This window comes from Equus asinus, chromosome 20 (genome assembly GCF_041296235.1).
Source record: "Equus asinus isolate D_3611 breed Donkey chromosome 20, EquAss-T2T_v2, whole genome shotgun sequence".
Taxonomy (NCBI): domain Eukaryota; kingdom Metazoa; phylum Chordata; class Mammalia; order Perissodactyla; family Equidae; genus Equus; species Equus asinus.
In genome coordinates this window covers 91,542,185-91,561,646 of record NC_091809.1, presented here as the reverse complement: position 1 = coordinate 91,561,646, position 19,462 = coordinate 91,542,185, and the positions used below count along the sequence as shown (strand labels likewise).

General features: G+C 49.4%; 1 protein-coding gene across 24 annotated transcripts in view; it reads right to left on the bottom strand.

Annotated features, from left to right (window-relative positions):
• Positions 1–17,426, bottom strand: part of PPFIBP2 (PPFIA binding protein 2) — a 147,587-nt gene extending 130,161 nt beyond the window's left edge. For 4 of the 24 annotated variants that reach the window (XM_070490962.1, XM_070490966.1, XM_070490961.1 and 1 more), the window contains exon 1: positions 17,244–17,423. In XM_070490962.1, coding sequence (XP_070347063.1) covers positions 17,244–17,315 — 72 coding nt within the window. In that variant the 5' untranslated portion in view covers positions 17,316–17,423. Of the gene's footprint in view, positions 1–17,243 lie in introns of all 24 variants that reach the window. The other 20 variants (XM_070490972.1, XM_014861213.3, XM_070490976.1 and 17 more) reach the window with 12 other exon arrangements.
• Between the last annotated feature and the right edge of the window lie 2,036 nt (positions 17,427–19,462).

Sequence of the window (19,462 nt, the reverse complement as noted above, 5' to 3'; positions counted from 1 at the left end):
ACCGCATTCTTCTGGGTTCCTGATACTCCAGCCAGAGAGCATTCTCATTTTACTGTGCCTTCTTCATGCTGTCCCCTCAAGTTAAAGGTCCCTTCTCCAGTCTCTGCCCATCCAAACTAACTTTTCAAGGCCCAGATAATTCTCCTTCCTCTATGACAGCATCCCCACCCCTCCCCGTCCAAGAGACCTTTGCTGAGACCCACAGCACTACTCACACCTTCATTTAGTTTGTTTCATATTGCCATGGGAGTACCCAATGGGAGCACACTGACATTCTCTCTCTCCAGGACCTCCTCACCTGGGGGCAGCTAAGTATCTGACTGGTGAGAATGAGAGAAGGAACTGAGCATGTGCAGCTTAGCCCCATCCTTCCCTCTCTGTCCAAAGCCGCCCTGCCAGACGGAAGTGGCCTGCCCCAAGAGGAAGCCTGCATTCATCCAGGTCCCTGATAGAGGGAGGGATGCTAATTCAGCAACAGGATGCATTGGGAACCCTATTGGCCACATTCTCTAAGCACCTTAACTAGCCCTAGACATGAAATCTTGTCTCCATCTGTGTGACTCCGGCTCTTATTTTTCAATTGTTGCCAAATTCAAAGAGTATATAAGTAGTACAAACAATCACCACATCCCCAAGCCATCCTGAGTTACTCTCAGTGAAGGACTGGACAGTGTCGGTCTGTGTGGCACTCTGGTGACTGAAACACTGTCTCTGAGGGTATGAGTACTGATCACTGGCAAGAAGGCCCATATCATCCTGGGGTGACATCACTACCATCCACATGGCACCCTCTGTTTGGGATCCTGGCTCCCCAGCAACCTGCAAATGACCCTGTAATTCACTTTCCCAGGTAGGGAAATGCCAGGAAGCCAGTCTGGGAAGGCAGGCATTTGTGTTGTGGCTGCTGGACAACGCCTGCCAAAGTAAATTAGCCCATTGGTGTCTGGTTTATAGACTAGCCTAGTCAGTTTGGTCAGCATGAATCAGGCCCCAGGCCACAAGCACCCTTCAGTGAATGGATAATGAGGGTGTCTGACCCTGCAAACAGCACCCCTAAGGAATCCTCACCTCCACTCTCTCCCCTGTCCACACCCCGCCTGCACCCATGGCACACAGACCTTACTGCACTGACAGGAACCTGCTGGCAGTGTGTTTCCTCAACCCCAGAACATATCCTTCAATGAAAGCTACCCTCATTCTCCTTCTCACAGCAGAGAATACATGCATCCACACGCACACAAATTTACCTCCAGGGAGGAATAAATGGACATCAAGTCATTCACTGCCTCAACCTGAGGATAGACAGAGTCAGAGAAATGCTTCAGATGCAACCTGAACCTGAATAATTCCAAAAAGCTTCATCTCAAAAGCACTGCCTAAAAACTACAACAGGCAAGGGGTCATTGTTGAAGCTGGGTGATAGGTAAGGAGAGCCATTATACTATTCCTTCTACTTTTGTGTATCTTTGACTTTTTTTTTATAATAAAAGATTTTTTTTAAACCCCACTACTTAAGAATCTGGGCTTTTCCAGAGGGGAACACAGGCTTCTACCTTCCCTTGCTGGGGACCAGCAGAACAGAGATTTGAAGGTAAATTCTTGATGTCTCATATGGTGCTGTCTACAGTGCCATTCAGACTCCCTGAAGGTCCTAACATCTGACCAAACTCTCATCTCATTGTCGTTCAGATCCTCATCATCTCTCACCTGGATTGCCAAAGCTGCCTCCTCTAGGCTGCCTACTTCTAGCTGACCCTTCTTCAACCCATCTTTCCCAGTGAAGGCAGGATATGTTCCATAAAGCTCATGACATTACTCCTCCACTCCCAAACCCTCCATGGCTCCCCACTGTTTCAAGAACAAAGCCACATTCTGTAGCTCAGCCATCAAAGTCCTCCAGTAAGATCCACCCTGCCAGCTGCACTTCCCACCATACTCTCAGGTCCAGCCACACTAGGCCTTCCAACTCTCTATATCCAGAAGGATTTTCCTGTTTTCTCTATTTCCTCTGTTTGGGATGCTTTTGTCCATCTATACTTTCAAATCCCACCCATTCTAAGGCTTTCTCCAAATGCATCAACACCAGAAAATTTTCCTGACACCACTACCTCCAGTGCCTGAAGGTACTGGATGCCTCCACTCTGCTCCTGTCACACTTGGTACCCACCTTTATTATCTCACTTACAGCTCTGTTTATATGATTCCTCAGTATGTCTGTCTCCCCTTCTAAAAAAGATGCTGGAGAGTAAGGAGTACGTTCTGTTCACCTGTCTATCCTCAGAGCCCAGCAATGAACCTGACACAGGTAGACACTCAGTAAATGTTGGCTGACACAAAATGTGAAATGTGTGTATACCTGAGTGGAAAGCAAAGGGAGAAGAGACATGTGAGAGAGATAAAGCTTAGCCAGCTTTCTGAATAAGGTAGGGAGTGGTCCACAACAGCCTCTCCTGTCTCGCTTTCTCCATACCTGAGGCCCCTTTCTAGCAGCCTGACAGTCAGAGGCAAAGGCAGCTCTGCCATAAGCAGAGTTTGGCCATGCTTGGCCCGGCCTGAGCAAGAGACATAATTGATGAATGTAATTATGTTCCCAAAAGACCAACAGGAGAAGAGGATGTAGCTTTCCCTAACAGATGATAAAACCAGGCATTTCTCCTCATTCTATTATTTTAGAATGCTAAGCAACAAGAAAAAACACAGATCTAAATTGGCAAGTTTTCTCTATCATCTAGAGTGTTCGGGGACCCCCTGCATAGCTTTAGCCTGCAGCCAGCTACCTTCTGCGAGCCTCCCAAGCTGCCTAGGGAGGAGCACAGGCCCTAGAATTTGGCAGGCTCTGGGTAAATACTAATTGAATTAATCAAAATTTATTCTGTAGTTTGAACCTTCACTTCAACATTTGTTGAACAGTTTAATTTTGAATCAATGCAACAGTTTTCCCTTTGCATTAAAAAGTTTAAACCAGTAAGAGACCAAAGAATTTCCTTCAGGACAGGCTGTGTGCACTGGCAACAACAGCCTGGCCCCGGCCTCTGTCAGAGGAGAAGCGAGCTTCCTCTGCAGGCCTGGGCAGGAGCGTATTAGCAGGGAATTAGCAGCTCAGTCTTCACTGGACGGCTGAGGGCCACATGGGAGCCAGATGAAGACACTGCACAGAACCCATTGCTGCCAGAGTGTCCAGACTACAAGGCAACAGCTCAGACAGGACTTTTCTGGGCTGAGCCTTTGGACAAGGCCAATCAAGCTTCCTCCACCAGCTGGGCCGCTTCTACCTTCCTCTCCTGGTCGCTTGGCAGGACCAGCAGCAAGTGCCTCTCCATCCCTCACCATGACACTGAGCCTTGTCCACTAAAGATTTTGGAAAGATCCTGTCATGGGCTGAATTGCGTCCCCCTCCCTCAAATTCACATGTTGAAATCCTAACCCCCAGTACCTCAGAATGTGACTATTTAGAAATAAGCTCTTTAAAGAAGTAATTAAGTTAAAATGAGGTCATTAGGTGGGCCCTAATCAATCTGACCGGTATCCTTATAAGGGCACAGACAGATACAGAGGGAAGACCATGTGAAGACAGAGGGAGAAGAGGACCATCTAAAAGCCTTGGAGACATGGCTCAGAAAAAAACAAACCCTACCAACACCTTGATCTTGGACGTGTAGCTTGCAGAATTGTGAGAAAATAAATTTCTGTTGTTTAATTCACCCAGTCTGTGGTACTTAGCTGTGGCAGCCCTAGCAAACTAATATACACCCCTGTCTGATCCTGGACACATGGCTGGGCAGGCTGGGCAAGCTTATCGGAGGAAGACAGCCTCTTCTCCATAGGCTTGGGCCTCTGCTCTCATCCACTGGCGTCTCCCTTCCCTCTCAGTCTAAGGGAGACTGCTTCACATCTTCAGACCTTAAGCAACAACCAGGTAAGGACAGTTCCTAATAGTCCTTTATCTATATTCTTTCTAAGTCAGCCGCACCTGGGCACCAAGACCATTTAGTGAGGCCAGACTTTGGTACACTACAAGGAGGAAACCCCAAGACCCCGCAGCCTGACCAGCTGTCAAGCTGCATTCAAGGAGCCAAGAGCCCTGGGCCCAGCCCTCTTCTCTTCAACCCAATTCAACAACTCCAGCTTACGACGGGGGAGGGAGAGACAGGGCTGGGCCCCTAACCTCAGGTCACCAGTCACAAGACACTTGCCACTCGGATCACTTCCCTCACCTAAGAGCGCCTAAGCCAGAGAGTAGTTAAGGGACTTTCCTAAGAAAAGTGATCCAGGAATCCCCCATCTGCACACACAGTCCTGCAGACCAAAGACAAGCCAGCTGGAGAACCCCATTGCACTAGGTCTCCCCTTCCAGGGCGCCCAGAGCTCTTGTTCTGAAAGTCTGTCTGACCCCCGGGGAGTGGGAGCATCTGCAAAAGCTCCTGGGTGCCTCTCTCCCATCTTTTTCATCTCTTCTTTTCCACAGTGTAGGGCCATTATGTTCCCACAGGAGATACCCGAACATTTCCTCAGCCTCAAAGTGAAAGGTGTAGAAGTCTGTGTGATTCAAAAGGGCCACAGAAGCGGAAGGCAGTGCCAACACCAGAGTCCCCACGCCTCAGCCCAGTCCATCCCTGAGCCTTCTGTCACTCCTTTCTCATCTCCCTGAGGAAGGAGAGGAGCTAGATGCAATAGAACAGTCCAAACTTTGGAGTCAGACTGACTTTTGTTTAAATCCTGGCTCTACTACGTAAAGCTGGGTTAGTTTTTTTTTTTTTTTGAGGAAGATTAGCCCTGAGCTAACTACTGCCAGTCCTCCTCTTTTTGCTGAGGAAGCCTGGCCCTGAGCTAACATCCGTGCCCATCTTCCTCTACTTTATATGCAGGACACTTACCACAGTATGACATGTCAAGCGTGCCATGTCCACACCCAGGATTCGAACCGGTGAACCCCAGGCCACCGAGAAGCGGAACATACGAACTTAACTGCTGTGCCACCGGGCCAGGCCCAAGCTGGGTTAGTTTTGACCTTGAGTAACATGCATTAACCTCTCAGGTTATTACGTAATGAAGATAATACCACCTGCCTCACACAGGGCTGGTCAGAGGGTTAGGAAAGAGGACAGAGGAAACCACGCGGCTCAGTAAATATGTGACACCCGGCCTCTCCCCTCTCAGAGAACACGCAGTATTCCAGAGACACATTTAGCTAAGACCTTAATCAGGGTCCCTTTATGAGGGCCTAAATGTTAGGATCAGGGAAAAATATGACATTGACTCCCCTTGAGAAGCTGCCAAATCTCTGGGAGCTGAGCCTCAGTTAGGTGGACGCTGTGGGTACAAACACAGTGCACCTGCTCTGAGATTTCTGTGACCCTCCAGTATATCTGACAGGATGGCCAGGGCCACTAGGCTGCCCAGAGCAGAAGTTTCCTGTCGATCACATGCCTGCTCTTACAGCCCCTTGGCGCCTTCCTCAGCCATTCTGCCAGAGTCTCACCAGGCACCCCATTTAGGGTCAGCAAGCAGGCAGAGTTTATGATGCTCATGTGCCATTTGGGTACCTGGGGGCAGGCACCTGGCAGAAAAGTCACAGCTTGGGAGATGGATTTGGGAGACCCCAAACACGGAGGCTGAAGCTGGGCTCTGGGGGTGGGGGAGAGGAAGGGCCAAATCCTGACCACATTCGTAGCTGGTTTCAGCCTTGAAGCAGGAGGTTCCCGGTCCCAGGTCACTGACATCGGGAGATCCCTTATTAACTCAGAGGTGGCCTTGACAGAAGACGACCAAGTTGTACTTGTGTCCCAGAGAGGCCAGAAATTACTCCTAGTGGACACCACACTCTTACAGAACACCTAGAGCCAAGCAGGCACTGACTCCTGGAGGTACTTAAGAAAGGTTTCCATGCACAGTGTGTAACAGTGATGCCACGAGAAGCATGTCTCAGGTAGCATGTAGGATCCTCCTCATGAACACCACTCCTCATTCACTTGTCACTAGGTTTATTTAAGGACTAGATTTGTGACCCTGGAGCACCCCTTAACAGTTCTCAAAGTGCTTGTGATTAGTAAGCAGGACATGGGGGTAGAGCTTCATCCCACCTGAAGTCCTCTATTAACATGAGGTCCCAAGTTACTGTAGTCCAGATGCTACCCTATCTGGCACCATGACCTTCCTAGGCGGTCTCCTCAGGCTTTCTCTTTGGGCTGAGGGAAACCTTCCCACTAGGAAGCGTGAAGGATCCCAGGTCCACCCTGAGGACAGAAGCAGGTGCCAAGGCTAGATGTGGGTCCTAAGCTCTAGAAGGGAGGCCAAGCTGGACAGAGGATGGGGCCCTGGGCAGACCTGATCAGCAATAAGGACTGGCTAGCTCTACAAGATAAGAAATAACTCCAATTTCAGCAGATAGCCACCACCAGCACCCACCTGCTCAGAGCCTGACAGGCCACTGTGGAAACAATGCTTTCCTTTCACACAGGTATCCCAGCACCCACTCCACACTCCTGCACAGGCAGGCTCCAAGCAAAAGCTTCTTGAACTGTGCCAGCCCCTCCTTTCCACCCCCACAGCCCCACCTGGGTTACTGCCCAAGGTTCTCTGACTCTCATCCCTCACCCCACCCTTCCAACCCACTCTAGAGCACCATCTTGCTTAACATCCCTCTAAGGCTAACTCCCTGGGCTCCCCAACAGGTGTGGTGGGTTGCAAGTAACTTGTCCCTAATGATAAAGCAACTAAAGCCAAAACTCTTTTTGTATAAGTTAGAGAAGATTCAGGGTTATCTTGCCCCATTCTAACATAATTTATTGAGTGGGAGAGAAAATAGAGGAATCTAGCCATGAAATCAGCAATTGCCTATAGCGCTCAGCAAGTAACAGTTTCTTTAACACCAGGAACAACTGTGCAACTTCCAACTATTTTAGAGATTTACTTCCTAAATATGTATGTGTGTGTACACATAAATATTTACTGGGGCTGTGTATCATGACAATCTGGCCACATCCACCAAGTGCTTCTCACAGGTTAATGTCATCTGACACATGAAGACTGACCATCTTCCTGCCTCAACATGAGGAGCTGGTCTTTGTAGTAAATTTAAGACTGAATAAGCTGGACTCTCAACATGGTGGCAAGAGACAGAACAATATGAGTCTGGGGATCAAGTAGGCTGGGCATAAATCTCATTTCAGCCACTCACCAGCTAGGGAACCCTGGGAAAGTCACTTATCCTGAACCAGTTTCCTTCTTGGTTAAAGTCCTAAAAGGCTCCCATGAGATGTAAGCAAGCACAGATGACTCTTGTGCTCAGTGCCTAATGCATAGCGGGTACTTAATAAATGATGATTTCCAATCCCTGTTCCCCATTTAACCTCACTTACTCTTCAGTTCAAGCCAAACCAAACCACTGGCTGTTTTCCACACATGCTGCTTAATTTACCATCCCATGCCTTTCTTTAGGCCTTGCTGTTCCCTCTGCTAGAAATGCTCTTCACCCCATAGGAAGGGGTGTCTCAGGTCCCTGTCTTTCCTTCAAGACACACCTCAAATGCCACCTCCTCAGCACGCCTGGTGCCCCAACCTCTCCTTTCTCTGAATTTTCACTGTTTCCTCTGTGGTTATTACTGTCTATTTTGAGTAAGGGGTACATTCCTTAAATTCCACCCAAGCAAGGAATGTCTTACTCATCTCATGTTCCCACCATCAAAGTTCTCAGCACAGAGGATGCTCAAAAATCATTTGGGGACTGAAATAATAAATGAGGTCACAAGTCTGTTTACTCTAGAATACTTAAGAATTATGCTCTACCTCTGCTCCTAAAAGGGTGCGTTTCTCTAGATCCAGTGGGCCAATTCTGACTTTGGGGTTTCCATGGCCTCCCTTCCTACCACCTTGCCAGGCTCTCCTCCCTGCCACCCAGGCCAGGATTGTGTGCCCCTCAGGCATCCATGTTGCTTAACCACAGCACTCTCCATCCTCCCATCCACACCCCACCCAAAACCTCAACCTACTTGAACAAGGCTCTGCTGCCCACAGCTCTTCCCTGCCTCCTCCTGGGGCTGGAAGCTTGTTCTGTGGCCCAGGCTACAGACAGACAGTCAGACTTCCTAGTGTTGTGCCCAATGCCCTCCTGGCTGGCTCCCTCCTACACTCACCATCGCCTCTTGGTTGCTGTGAGCCCAGTGTCTCAGACCACATGGCTCTGGTTCTCCAGGACGCTGTGTTCTCAAACTCTTCAGGAGGTGTCCCATGAGTCTGTCAAAGCCTTCATGCCCTCGTCAAGTGGCGGGGCCAAAGTAGGCATGAGCAGAGAACACACACAGCACAATCACTTCTTCGGGATCATAGCCTCAGAGTTTCAGCCCACAAAGGCATTTCCTCAAGCCTTTCTCTCCCACAACCCGTTACTGAGTGGGACTTCAGCCTGGAACTTGAGATAGAGAAGCTTCCGCCCAGCTTTACAGCTGCCCTTCCCCAGCCTTCCACCCTCCTTCCACCTTACATTTGCTGCAAGTCACCTCTCTGCTCAGAAGCCACCATTTATCCCCCTAAAATCCTACAGCACTTTGAGTTAGACCTATTACCTTTGAGCAAACCCTGCCTCCCCTGTTATTTCACAAACTCCTCTCTTGTCAATACCACTTGGACAATACCCTCTTCAGGCAGACTCCAATACACACTCCAAAACAGCTGCCTGGCCCTAGAGGTACGCTTCAGTTATTTGGAATTTCTTACATCACATCAAACTGAAATATGCCTTCTCTTTAATTCCCTCTATCGTCACCACCATGGACCCTCAACTCTGCCCCCTCTGAGTAACACAGAACATGGTAGCTCCCTTACCCATCTGAAAACTGCAATCACAGCCTGTTGTCTTCCTGTCTGTCCCAGGTCCTTCCAAAGCTTGCAGGACAGGGGCTCCAGCTTTGCAGCAGTAAGGGTCCTTCCTCCACCTGCTTCCAAAGTGTGGCGCCCAGGGTACAACCTCAAGATATAGCCAGTTTGGGCCAGTGCAGGGAAAAGTAGGATGATCCCCCAGCAAAGTCTAAACTCAGGACTTCTAATAATGCAGCCAGGCTAAGCCAATTTATGTGGGTTTTTCCACATGGTCGGGTAGGAGACACACCAATTGATTTTTGGAGCCTGAGGGCAGGACTTTGCGCTTACCCTGCCACGTCTCATCAAGCTGGTCTGGGCTCTGAGCTCTGTTTGTCACCCTTATCCTGTACGTTGGTGACCAGCCATCTGAAACCAGGCTGTTCCCCACTCTGCTGTGCACTTCTGCTTCCTGGACCTCCGGCTCACCTTCACCATGGCTGTGTGACACCTTTCTGTGTCACACCTGGAGGCTCAGAACGTGCTACCTCCCCACTGAAATTTCAGAATAAGCCCTCTGGATGATGTAAATCAATCCTCTTGACAAAGTATTTTTGCCAGGCTTCCTGAGATGAGGATGATAACAATAATATTACCATTTATTGACCACTGTCGATGTGTTAAGCACTGTAGCCAACATTTTATATGCATCACCTCATTTAACCTTCACAAGAACAAAAGGAAATAAGCTTATTATTGTTCCCATTTGACAGCTAAGGAACTTAAAGCTCAGAAAGGTAGAGACTTGCTCAAAGTAGCAAGAGCTAGTCTGTGTAGAGCCGGGATTTAAATGGAGGCCTGTCTGATTCCAAGTACACATTCTAGAGCTACCAGAGTCCTCAGAGATCAGGGAAGCTAAGTCCTCATGGTGGAGAAACCACTGCCTTCCATGCTGGAAGGAGCGGGGGTGGGCAGGAGGAGTCAGTTTCCTCCTCTCCAGAAGCAGGACAATAATCCCCGCCTGAGGCATTGTGCAGCTCCAGTGAGCTGGGCAGCGAAAACCTAGACAGACACACAGGACGCTTGTTGTTGTTACCGGGTGAGCAGCGTTGCATCAAAGAACCAGATGTCTTGGCCAGTCGCAAGCAGAGCTTATGTAATATAACTTTTTCATGACATCCCGTCAAGGTCAAGTGTCAGAGCCAAGAACTATTTCTTTGCTTTAGTAAAATGTTGAATTGGAAAAATCTGCCTTTCCCACCCAAATTCAAGTTCTAACTTCTCCCATCCCCCTACTGTCATCCTCTTTCCCCAATTCCCCGCACCCCTACCCACCCCTGGTTGCTTATTGCATTTGGAGTTTGATACCACATGCCCCAGTAGGCCCGAGATAGTCCTGCCATCCCAGGATCCCCTCCAGTTGAGCATTTGTCCACCAACTTTCACTCTCAAAAGTGTCCCAGTTTGGACAATAAATTAAATCTAATATTCTGGAATCTTAAAAGAAACATATATCGCTTTACTTCTCTGGCACCTGTTTCCCTCCCATAAAATGAGAATAACACTACCCACGTCATGAGACAAACCCTTTGTAAAACCCACCAAAGCCGAAAGTTCCACCCTATCCTTCTCTCTGGAGGCAGCTTTCTGTGGGGCCAGTCCGCTACGCCTCTGTTGCCTCCACGAAGCAGTCCAGTGAGCTAGCTATTCATGCGAAAACATCTTTGATTCAGGGAAAACAAGGTCTTGCGCTGGTGGAAGGAAACTGTTGGCCCTGAAGAGAGGAGTTGCCACGTATGCATGCAGAGAACAGAGGTGACCCATGTTTGGTCTACCTAGTCGGAGCTGTGGCTCTGCCCTTCTCTGTCCCCTTAATCCCTACAACAGACTCTCTCTCTACCTCTCTTAGAGAAGTTTGCTAAGACTTCTTGGGACACCCCAGTACAGTCACAGGAGTGGCCCTGCCCAGCCGAAAGGCCCAGCTACATCTGAGTGGTACCTTCCAACCACACACACAAGTCACTGTGGATTTATGTCTTTACCCGGGAGTCAGAGCAGGAGTTCTGACTATGCCCGCAGAACACTCCCAGTGACCAGCAAGCACTGGCTATCCCCAAGCAGGCGAAGCAGCCCTGGGATTTGGATCGCCTCCTCCCCTATGGCTGTCCTCACCAGCAGGAGGAAACAGAGATACCAAAAGCAGAGCCACCTAAGAATGTCACAGCAGCTATAGGCTGGGAGGGGCGGGGAGGCCATGATAGGACCCATTCCCCATAGCCTCATCTGGGTTAACAATCTCTTCCTAGAGATTTATTAGTAGACTGTCCCCATTCGCTCCTGCTTAAGTTGTTTCTGAGACATGGACAACCAAATCTCAAGTCTGCAATCTATGGCTGACCCTGATACTTTACCGTGGCTGAGCAGTAAAAAATCAAAAGACGAAAACTCAAAACAAAATGAGGTAGAAGCTTGCCAGACCCAGATACACAGCTCAAAAGAGCTAAGAGGCTTGACAAGTTTCCCCTCAAAGTTGAATCCCAGCATTCTTTGTGTCTTTGTTTTCATTTGATAATTACCACATGCCAGGCAATGATCTAAATGTTTCACCCAGCTCTGCTTAGCACCCAGCTCTCCTTAGCAAAGGAGAGCTGCCACGGCAAAGGCCATGGCAAAGGCAGAAGTCATCCTGCGAGGCAGGAGGCTGAAGAGCCTGGCCAGGCAGAAAGGTGTGAAAGGGAGGAGTGAGGAGGGGAGGAAATCCACCCTCAGGGCCACTGAGTCTCTTGGCAGCAGGGCAGATCCTAGATATGGTCCTGTCTTCTCATCTGACAGCTGTGGCCCTCACTCAACCATCTGGATGCCTGACACCGGCCCAACACACAGGCCTCCACTTGGAAAAGGTCCTCATGCCTGGTTGCCTTCCCCAGATTAGCTCTCACCACCACCCCCACTCCCGAACTACACAGGCAACTTCTTGTGACTGGTTGGACGTGTCCCTAAAAGTTTGTCTGGGAAAAAAAAAAAAAAAGGTGTTTTAGTCTTGGAATACATCTTGACATGGAGCTGACAGATTGGTAGTTGCACTCCCAGAAAAACCATTTAATACACACGTATCCACCCTGAACACTAACAAGTGTAAGCGTGCCGATACCATAAAAGCACTCCCTACTTCCCATCAGCCCACGTACAGTAGGCCACAGGACAGAAAGGACTCAGGAGCCTTCACACCCCCATTGGCAATGGCTGCCAGTAGACACTTCCCCTCTGAGTCCTTGACCTATAAGACTCCAGCCTTATCTGTTCTGCAGACTGAATTCCTCCCAAACCCGGTCTTTTTCCCATTTTTCTTGCCTAACGGAATCTCCATCTGGACCTTCTGGCAGCTCTCCTCTGGCCAAACCCACTGTGCTACAAAGGGTAGAGCCCCAGGCTATAGGGCCAGGTGGCCTGGGTTTTGCACCAGAAGCTGGGTGACCCTGGGTAGGTTTCTTTGGGCGTCACCATCCTCATGGGTAAAAATATAAGGGGCATGCAAGAAACTACCCAAGGCTCTCTCCTGATTCCAAAGGAATCAACCACCCTCATTTCCCTTCCCCCTTCCAAGAAGCTCCTCCATGCTCTCATGCTGCTAACAATTGCCTCATTCTTCCCCCAGCAAACTAGCACAAAATGTCAGTGTCCAATTTGACTCTTTTCTCTCTCCCTCAAATCCAATCAGTCCCCAAATCCTGCAGGGTTTCTTGGCAAGCTCACTCGCCTATTTCCTCCTCTCCATCCCTACTGGATTGCTTTAATTTAGGTCCTAATCTACCCCAATGGGTTATTCCAACAGTGCATTCTCATAAGTTCCTTCCTGTCCCTCCAACCTGTCCTTCCCAGCCCTGAAAGCACAGCTTTCACTGTCTTTTCCATACCCCTTCAATGTCATCAGAATTAAATTTAAATTCTTTAGCTCCACTTTCAAGGCCTTCCATGATGTCTCCCCAGCCTGAGACTCCAGCCTCACCTCTCCCAATGTCCCCTCCCCAAGCCACATTATGACTCTAGCCATGTGGGCCACGCCTGGTTGGGCTTGCCCTAGTCTTTCAGGTTCTGCTCTTGTTCCTTCCCTCATCTCTGGCACAAAATAACCTGCCCCATTCCCCCTTTACTGAGGCAAACACTGCAAAGCCAGTCAGCTCAAGGCCCATGTCCACCACAAACTCTTCCTGGAATTCTGCTAAGTGTAGGGCTACACACAAAGGCTGATGCAGCCCTAGAGGAACTAAGAGTTTGGAGGGGGTACGGACAGACATGCAAATAAAGTGTCTAAGCACCAGAGCAGAGATCTATATTTGATGCTATACAAACATAGTATTACAGAGCAGAGTGAAAATGATTTAGGGGTGGAGAGAGGAGACGTGTTTCAAGAGTTTGATCTGGGGGCCAGCCCCGTGGCCGAGTGGTTAAGTTCACGTGCTCTGCTTTGGTGGCCCAGGGTTTCACCAGTTCGGATCTTGGGCGCAGGCATGGCACCACTCATCAAGCCATGCTGAGGTGGCATCCCACATGCCACAACTAGAAGGACCCACAATTAAAAATATACAACTATGTACCGGGGGGCTTTGGGGAGAAAAAGGAAAAATAAAATCTTTAAAAAAAAAAAAGAGTTTCATCTGCATCCTGAAGGATTAATGAGTTCATTCACGTAGAAGCAACCCAAGTGCCCATCAACTGATGATTGGATAAAGAAGATGAGGTATATATGTACAATGGAATACTACTCAGCCATAAAAAAGACAAAATCATGCCATTTGCAACAACATGGATGGACCTTGAGGGTATCATGTTAAGCGAAATAAGCCAGACAGAGAAAGACAAACACCATACACAGAAGATAAACAAACACACGGATAAAGAGAACAGATGAGTGGTTACCAGAGAGGAAGGGGGTTGGGGGGTGGGTGACAGGGGTAAAGGGGTGCATATGTATGGTGACGGATAAAAATTAGACTATTGGTGGCAAGCATGTTGCAGTCTATACAGAAACTGATATATAATAATGTACACCTGAAATTACACAGTTAAAAACCAATACGACCTCAATAAAATAAAAATAAATAAATAAAATAAGAGTCCATTCATCTCACAGAGCAGAGATTAAGGGGCTTTCCAGGAAGAGGAAATAGCGTATGCAAAGGCAGAAAGGCAGAAAGCCTAGAAATTGTTGAGCCACTCAGTTTGGGGAACACTGGAAACAGCTGGGGAACTAAATGATTGCCTGCCTCTGCAAAGCCTTGAATGCCAAACAAGGATCTTAAACTTTATCCTTTCAGAGAGGCAATCCTAACCCATCTTGTCAAGACCTTCCATCCACACATGCGTTACAGAGGCCAAGATTACTACACGACATGGAACATGGCGATTAAAAGCATCGTGCACAATGAATGCTCAGTTCTCAGTGTGCATAAATGTGTATGTGACAGAGAGAGGAAATGAAAGCGAGAATTAACGAGGAGCACCCAAGCAAGAATTACCCAGGAGCACTAAACAGAAATCATAAATTTCCTGAAGACAAAGCTGAGTATCAGCAGCCCCCTGAACCTCAAAAGTCCTCGAAAAGCTCTGGGTCTAAAACAAAACAGATTGCTCTAGGACAGCGCCTCCTAGATTATTTACCAGGTGTGTGAGTTAAGAATGGCCTAGTGAAGATCCCCAAGATCGAACAAGACCTGGCTTTCAGAGTATACAAATGATACAGCCCACCCTTCTGAGACTACCTATGGATTCTGTGAAAATTGAGACCCATCGGTGCCATCAAGTGTTGAAACCAAAGAATGATGCCAGGAAGCATAAGGTGGAACTGCTCCGAGGAAGCAGGAAAGATAGTGACTCGGAAACATACACACACAGCTGCCAAGCGTTTCAGCCTGGTTGTGCCCACACCAAGTGGTGACAGTGTCACGTCTTTTTTTTTTCTTTCCTGAGTGTCACCTCTTGAATGGGGGTGCACAGCCTGGAAACTTAACAAACGTTTAAATGCCTCATCAGTTGTGTCCACTTTAGCTCTTCCTTCTCACATTTTGGAATCGGGAATCCACCAGAGGATTTTAACAGGGGAGCATCATCAACAGATTTGTATTTCAGGAAAAAAAATTTCCGATGGCTGACTGAAAAACAACTTCCAAATTTTACCCCAAATGTTACAGTCTAAAGGGCAGGCCATTCCTTGTCCAAACACGAATTTTCCCAGAATTGTTCCTTCCTCCTCACGTCTCCATTGTCCAGTGGGTCTAGAAACTGACACCGCCCACTCCCTGGGGCTCTGGCCCACTGATTCTATCTCTCTGGAGTCTCTCCTACCTGTCCCACCCTCTCAGGCCCAACATAAGGCCTCACCACTTCTATCCGGATTGACCTTCCAGTGTCCTAACTGGCCTCTCCACCCCCAGTGTCTTTTCCCTCTGGTCCTTGCTGCCCGCACTGCCAGAGTTCAGGACGGCAGTTCCCACCTGGCCTTCAGCCGAATTACCTGGGGGAACTTCATAAAAACATCCCCAGAGTAACTTTATTGGAAGAGTTTAAAAGCTCCCCAGGTGATTCTGAGGCATAGCTAGGTTTGCAAACTTACTGCTCTTAATGCTGGCTATCCACAGCCAAGGGATCTCACCACTGGGAACTTCGCAGAAATGCGGAATGTCAGGTCCCACCCCTGACCTAGGAATCAGAATCTGCATTTGAACAAGATCCTCAGGCAATTCTTAAGCTTGTTAAAGGCTGAGAAGCACTGCTCTAAAGTGTTGCCTGACCATTCATTCCACAAACATTTACTGGATTTTCCCCATTTCAGGCTAAGCCTTGGGAGGTTGGGAGGGTCAAGAGCCAAGGTCCCTGTTTAAACTCACAGAACCATCAGTCAACCCCTGCTTGAAACCCATTATTGATTCCCATGCTTTCAAAGTCCAGACTTCTGCACCTGGCCTTCATGGCCCTCTGGGGCCACATTTCATCCCTCTCACCAGCTTTATTGTCGACCACTCACCAGAGGAGCCAAGCTGGACCATTTGCCACTTCTCATGGCTAGCCTAGCCAGTGCTTGACTGCCTACACAGCTCCCACAACCCAGGTCACCCTCCACCCACCTCTGCCTGGAGAAACCCAGGAGAAATCCTTTGAGGTCTATCACACACACATCACCCGCTTCTTGAAATTATCCCAGCTTTTCCCTGCTCAGATGAAAGACAGGAATGCCCACAATTCTTTGCTCTTACCTCCTTCATAGCCTTTATCTGATTCTACGCAGTCTTAACATCAGTGCACCTGCCATAGCTACCCTACTAGTAAAAAAGAGACCAGGATTCTCAGTTTGTTTCCTCAGTAGCAAAAAGCTAATAACTGGCACATCCACGAACCTCAAAGTAATAATAATAATAATGTACTAAATAAAATCATGGATGAATGCAGTAAGTGAAAAAGTCACCAATCTCCCTCATCGTCCACTTCAAAGTCATTTAAACATCAATTTAAACAGAATACAAATGGGCTGCCTCTCTTAAACCCAAGAGAAATAATCTCTAAATCAAATAACATTTTGTGTTATTTGGAAACACAGAGAATTTGGAAACACTTCGGATCTGTATCATAATCAATTAAGGAACTGGGAGGAGACATGAAGAAAGAGACAGGAAGTAGACCAAAATATGGAAAGGGAGATGGATCTATACCAAATATCCAGCTGCTCGAAAAATATAAATAAAATTTGTTTTGTAAGAGGATTAAACACTGGCTAGAACGACTCTTTCAATCCTACCCAAACTTGGAAGTTCTGGTCTTAAAATACGTAATCTTATTTTTACCTGAGGAAAAGCCAGGGGTCTGGAGACAGGATGTCCTGAGGGAGAGGAGCCCACTTTCAAACAGGACCATCCCCCCTTGCAGTCTAGCGGGACGCAGTGGCCTGAGATTTTGACAGGCATGTTGGATTTTCGCAATTACAATGTAGAGTTGGTCTCAGCCAAGGCCCTGTGTCTGGACATACGCTCTGGCAAACACATTTGCTTGGGCAAACAGACGGTAAGCTTCCCCACCACCTTGGCCTCTCTAGATTATGCGGCTGCTCCAGAGCTCTATCATACCACACAGAACTGAGCTGACCGACCACCCTGCGCATCTCCGGGGCATCCTGGCACCTGTAGGGCCGCGAACTGTCCCTAGATCCCGGGCAGGGTTGGCTGGAGATTCGGAGCAAATCCACAGGAGTTATACCCTCCTCCCATCTTCTAGCCAGAGAAGGGGGGAAGGGTCCCCGTCCTCGAGCCTAGGACACACTCCGGGACCCATACCGGCACTGACCCGCACGCCCCAAGTGGTTCTTGGATCTGGGGGCTCTCTGTTCCCCAGGCAATGCCCCTGCGGGGACTCCCAGTCCGGACAGCGCAGCGGGCCTGGGGGTGTGGGGAGAGCCCACTGACCTGGGTGCAGGGCTCCTCTCCGCGCGGCTCAGGTGTGCGGGCCGCTCCCGTGTCCCTCCCACCTCCGAACATGAGGGCCGAGAACCGAGCTGCAGGCCACTGACCCACCGACCAACTGACCCACCAACCAGCGGACTGACCGGCAGCGGCCGGGTCTGGAGCCCACGTGACGGGGGCGGGGACCCGCGGGAGGCTCGTCCCGGAGAGCCCGCTCCCCCACCCCCTCTGGGACGGCCCCTCGGCCACTCCTCCTCTCTCGGCCACCGTTGCGGCCGGTAGGGACCGGCCTTACAATCACGCCTCCTTGAACCTACTTCAGCCCCTATCCCGCCCCGGCTTCGACCCCTACCCTGCCCCTGCCCCCGCCCCCTGGGCAGTGCTCCGAGTCTCTCAAGCCCCGCCTCTCTCCGGAGGCTACACCCACTCCCTGGAGCCCTCCCCGCTCCTGTCACCTCCCCCTCCTGCACCCTTCCGGGCCACCTTCCACGGGGAGGCCACCAGGCGGTTCCACCTCCCAGTCCCCTGGGCTTCTCTAGCCCTTCGGTACCGCTCCTCGGTCTCAGAGAATGGAAGCGAGGAAGCAGAAAGGGAACTTGAATCGACAATTACAAGTAGAGAGAGAAGCCGTGGAAAAAACGTATTAGAGGCACACCCAGCGCAGCAGCCCAAAGGTGTTCGGACTTCCCCAGACCCCTACGATCCCGTTCAAATTGAGGTGGGCCCGAGGGCAGCCTCATTCCTTGTCTCTGTGACCCCCTCAGTTTGGAAAACTGAGTCACACCCTAGGGTCCGGTCGCTTGAACCACGCGACCTGGCGTGGAGGTCCCTCTAGCGGTCGGTGCCAACCACAGACACTGGAGCCCGTTCTTGTGAACAGCCGAGGGCAAGAAACACTCCCCTGTGCCCAGCACCAAGGTGGGGTTCCGTAGGCTCAAGAAAAGCTTTGGCGATGTCTGACCACAGGAATGAATTCTAGAATCAAGGTAGGACTGGGCCCTGGGGACCCAGTTCAATGCCTTTCCCCACTGTATGGCCTGAATCCCATTTGGTTGTACTGCTAGGTTGTTGCCCTGCCTGGGCCTCCGAGGGCTAGTTGCTCAGTTCACCTGATTAAAATCCCTGTGGGCCTCAGATGGCACTGACACCAGGGACTCTGGCATAGTCCCCAGCTCTGGCAGGAGTCACTAGCGTCCTGGCCTCAGTTTTTATCTAAATTTCTACAGGCTGGAGTGTTGACAAATCCCACAAGACACATCTTTCAAATTGCTCTGGTGGTCTGAAGTTACCAGGGTGCCCAGAAGACTTTTACCTGTGAACAAAATTTAAGCCACACTGGCAAATATGAGACTCTGGTCACCACAGGAACCCGTCCAGAAGCAGACCCAGGGCAAAGCCAGCAGAGGAAGGCTGGGGCCCACAGGAGTTGTGTTACAACAGGACACCCTTCAGTTCTTTCACTTCCTTAAAATAGCAGCAGAGAGGCCTTTGTTGACTGAGGCTGTCACAGTTCACACGGGTTCATGGGTGTTTCCAAGTCGCACATGTTATTGTCCCAGTGAACCCACTTCCCTGACCCCGGCCCCTAGTCTGTTCTTAAAACTATACAATTACTTTCAAAATATTACTTTAAAAAATAGTGTAACTGACTTTCAAGCTTATTGACACTTTGTAACCACCTTGGGAGAGGGGACTTGAAAAATACTGCCTGGGTCCCACCTCCAGAGGTTCAGATTTAATGGTCTGGGGGGTGGCCTGGCATTAGGATTTTTAAATGCCACTCAGGTGATTCTTATGTGCAGTAAAGTTTAAAAACCACTGGTATAGGTCATAGGGACTTCAACGCTCTCTAAAATCCGTGGGGAGCTGAAAAGTTCACCTGAGAGAAGCCCAAGGAAGTGTTCACAGGCCTGCATGCTGGCCAGCTCTGGTTCTCAGGAAACAAAGTGGCACATTAACTGGAGCTTCCCAGAGAGAAAATGTCTTGACCTAAAAGAGTGATTCTAGCTGCAGGAATCTAAGGCACCAGAGTGGGTTACTAATGGCAGGTACGCCCTACAGAACTGTCAAATGAAAGCATACCACAGATGAGAGGCAGACTGCATGTTACAGGCAACCTCTCCTCTAGCCTCCGAAGGAAGTCTGTGTGCAGAAACTGCACGTAATTCCACTCGCTGATGATTCCACACCGCCCTCCTCTGTGAGGCAGCCCACATGCCTTT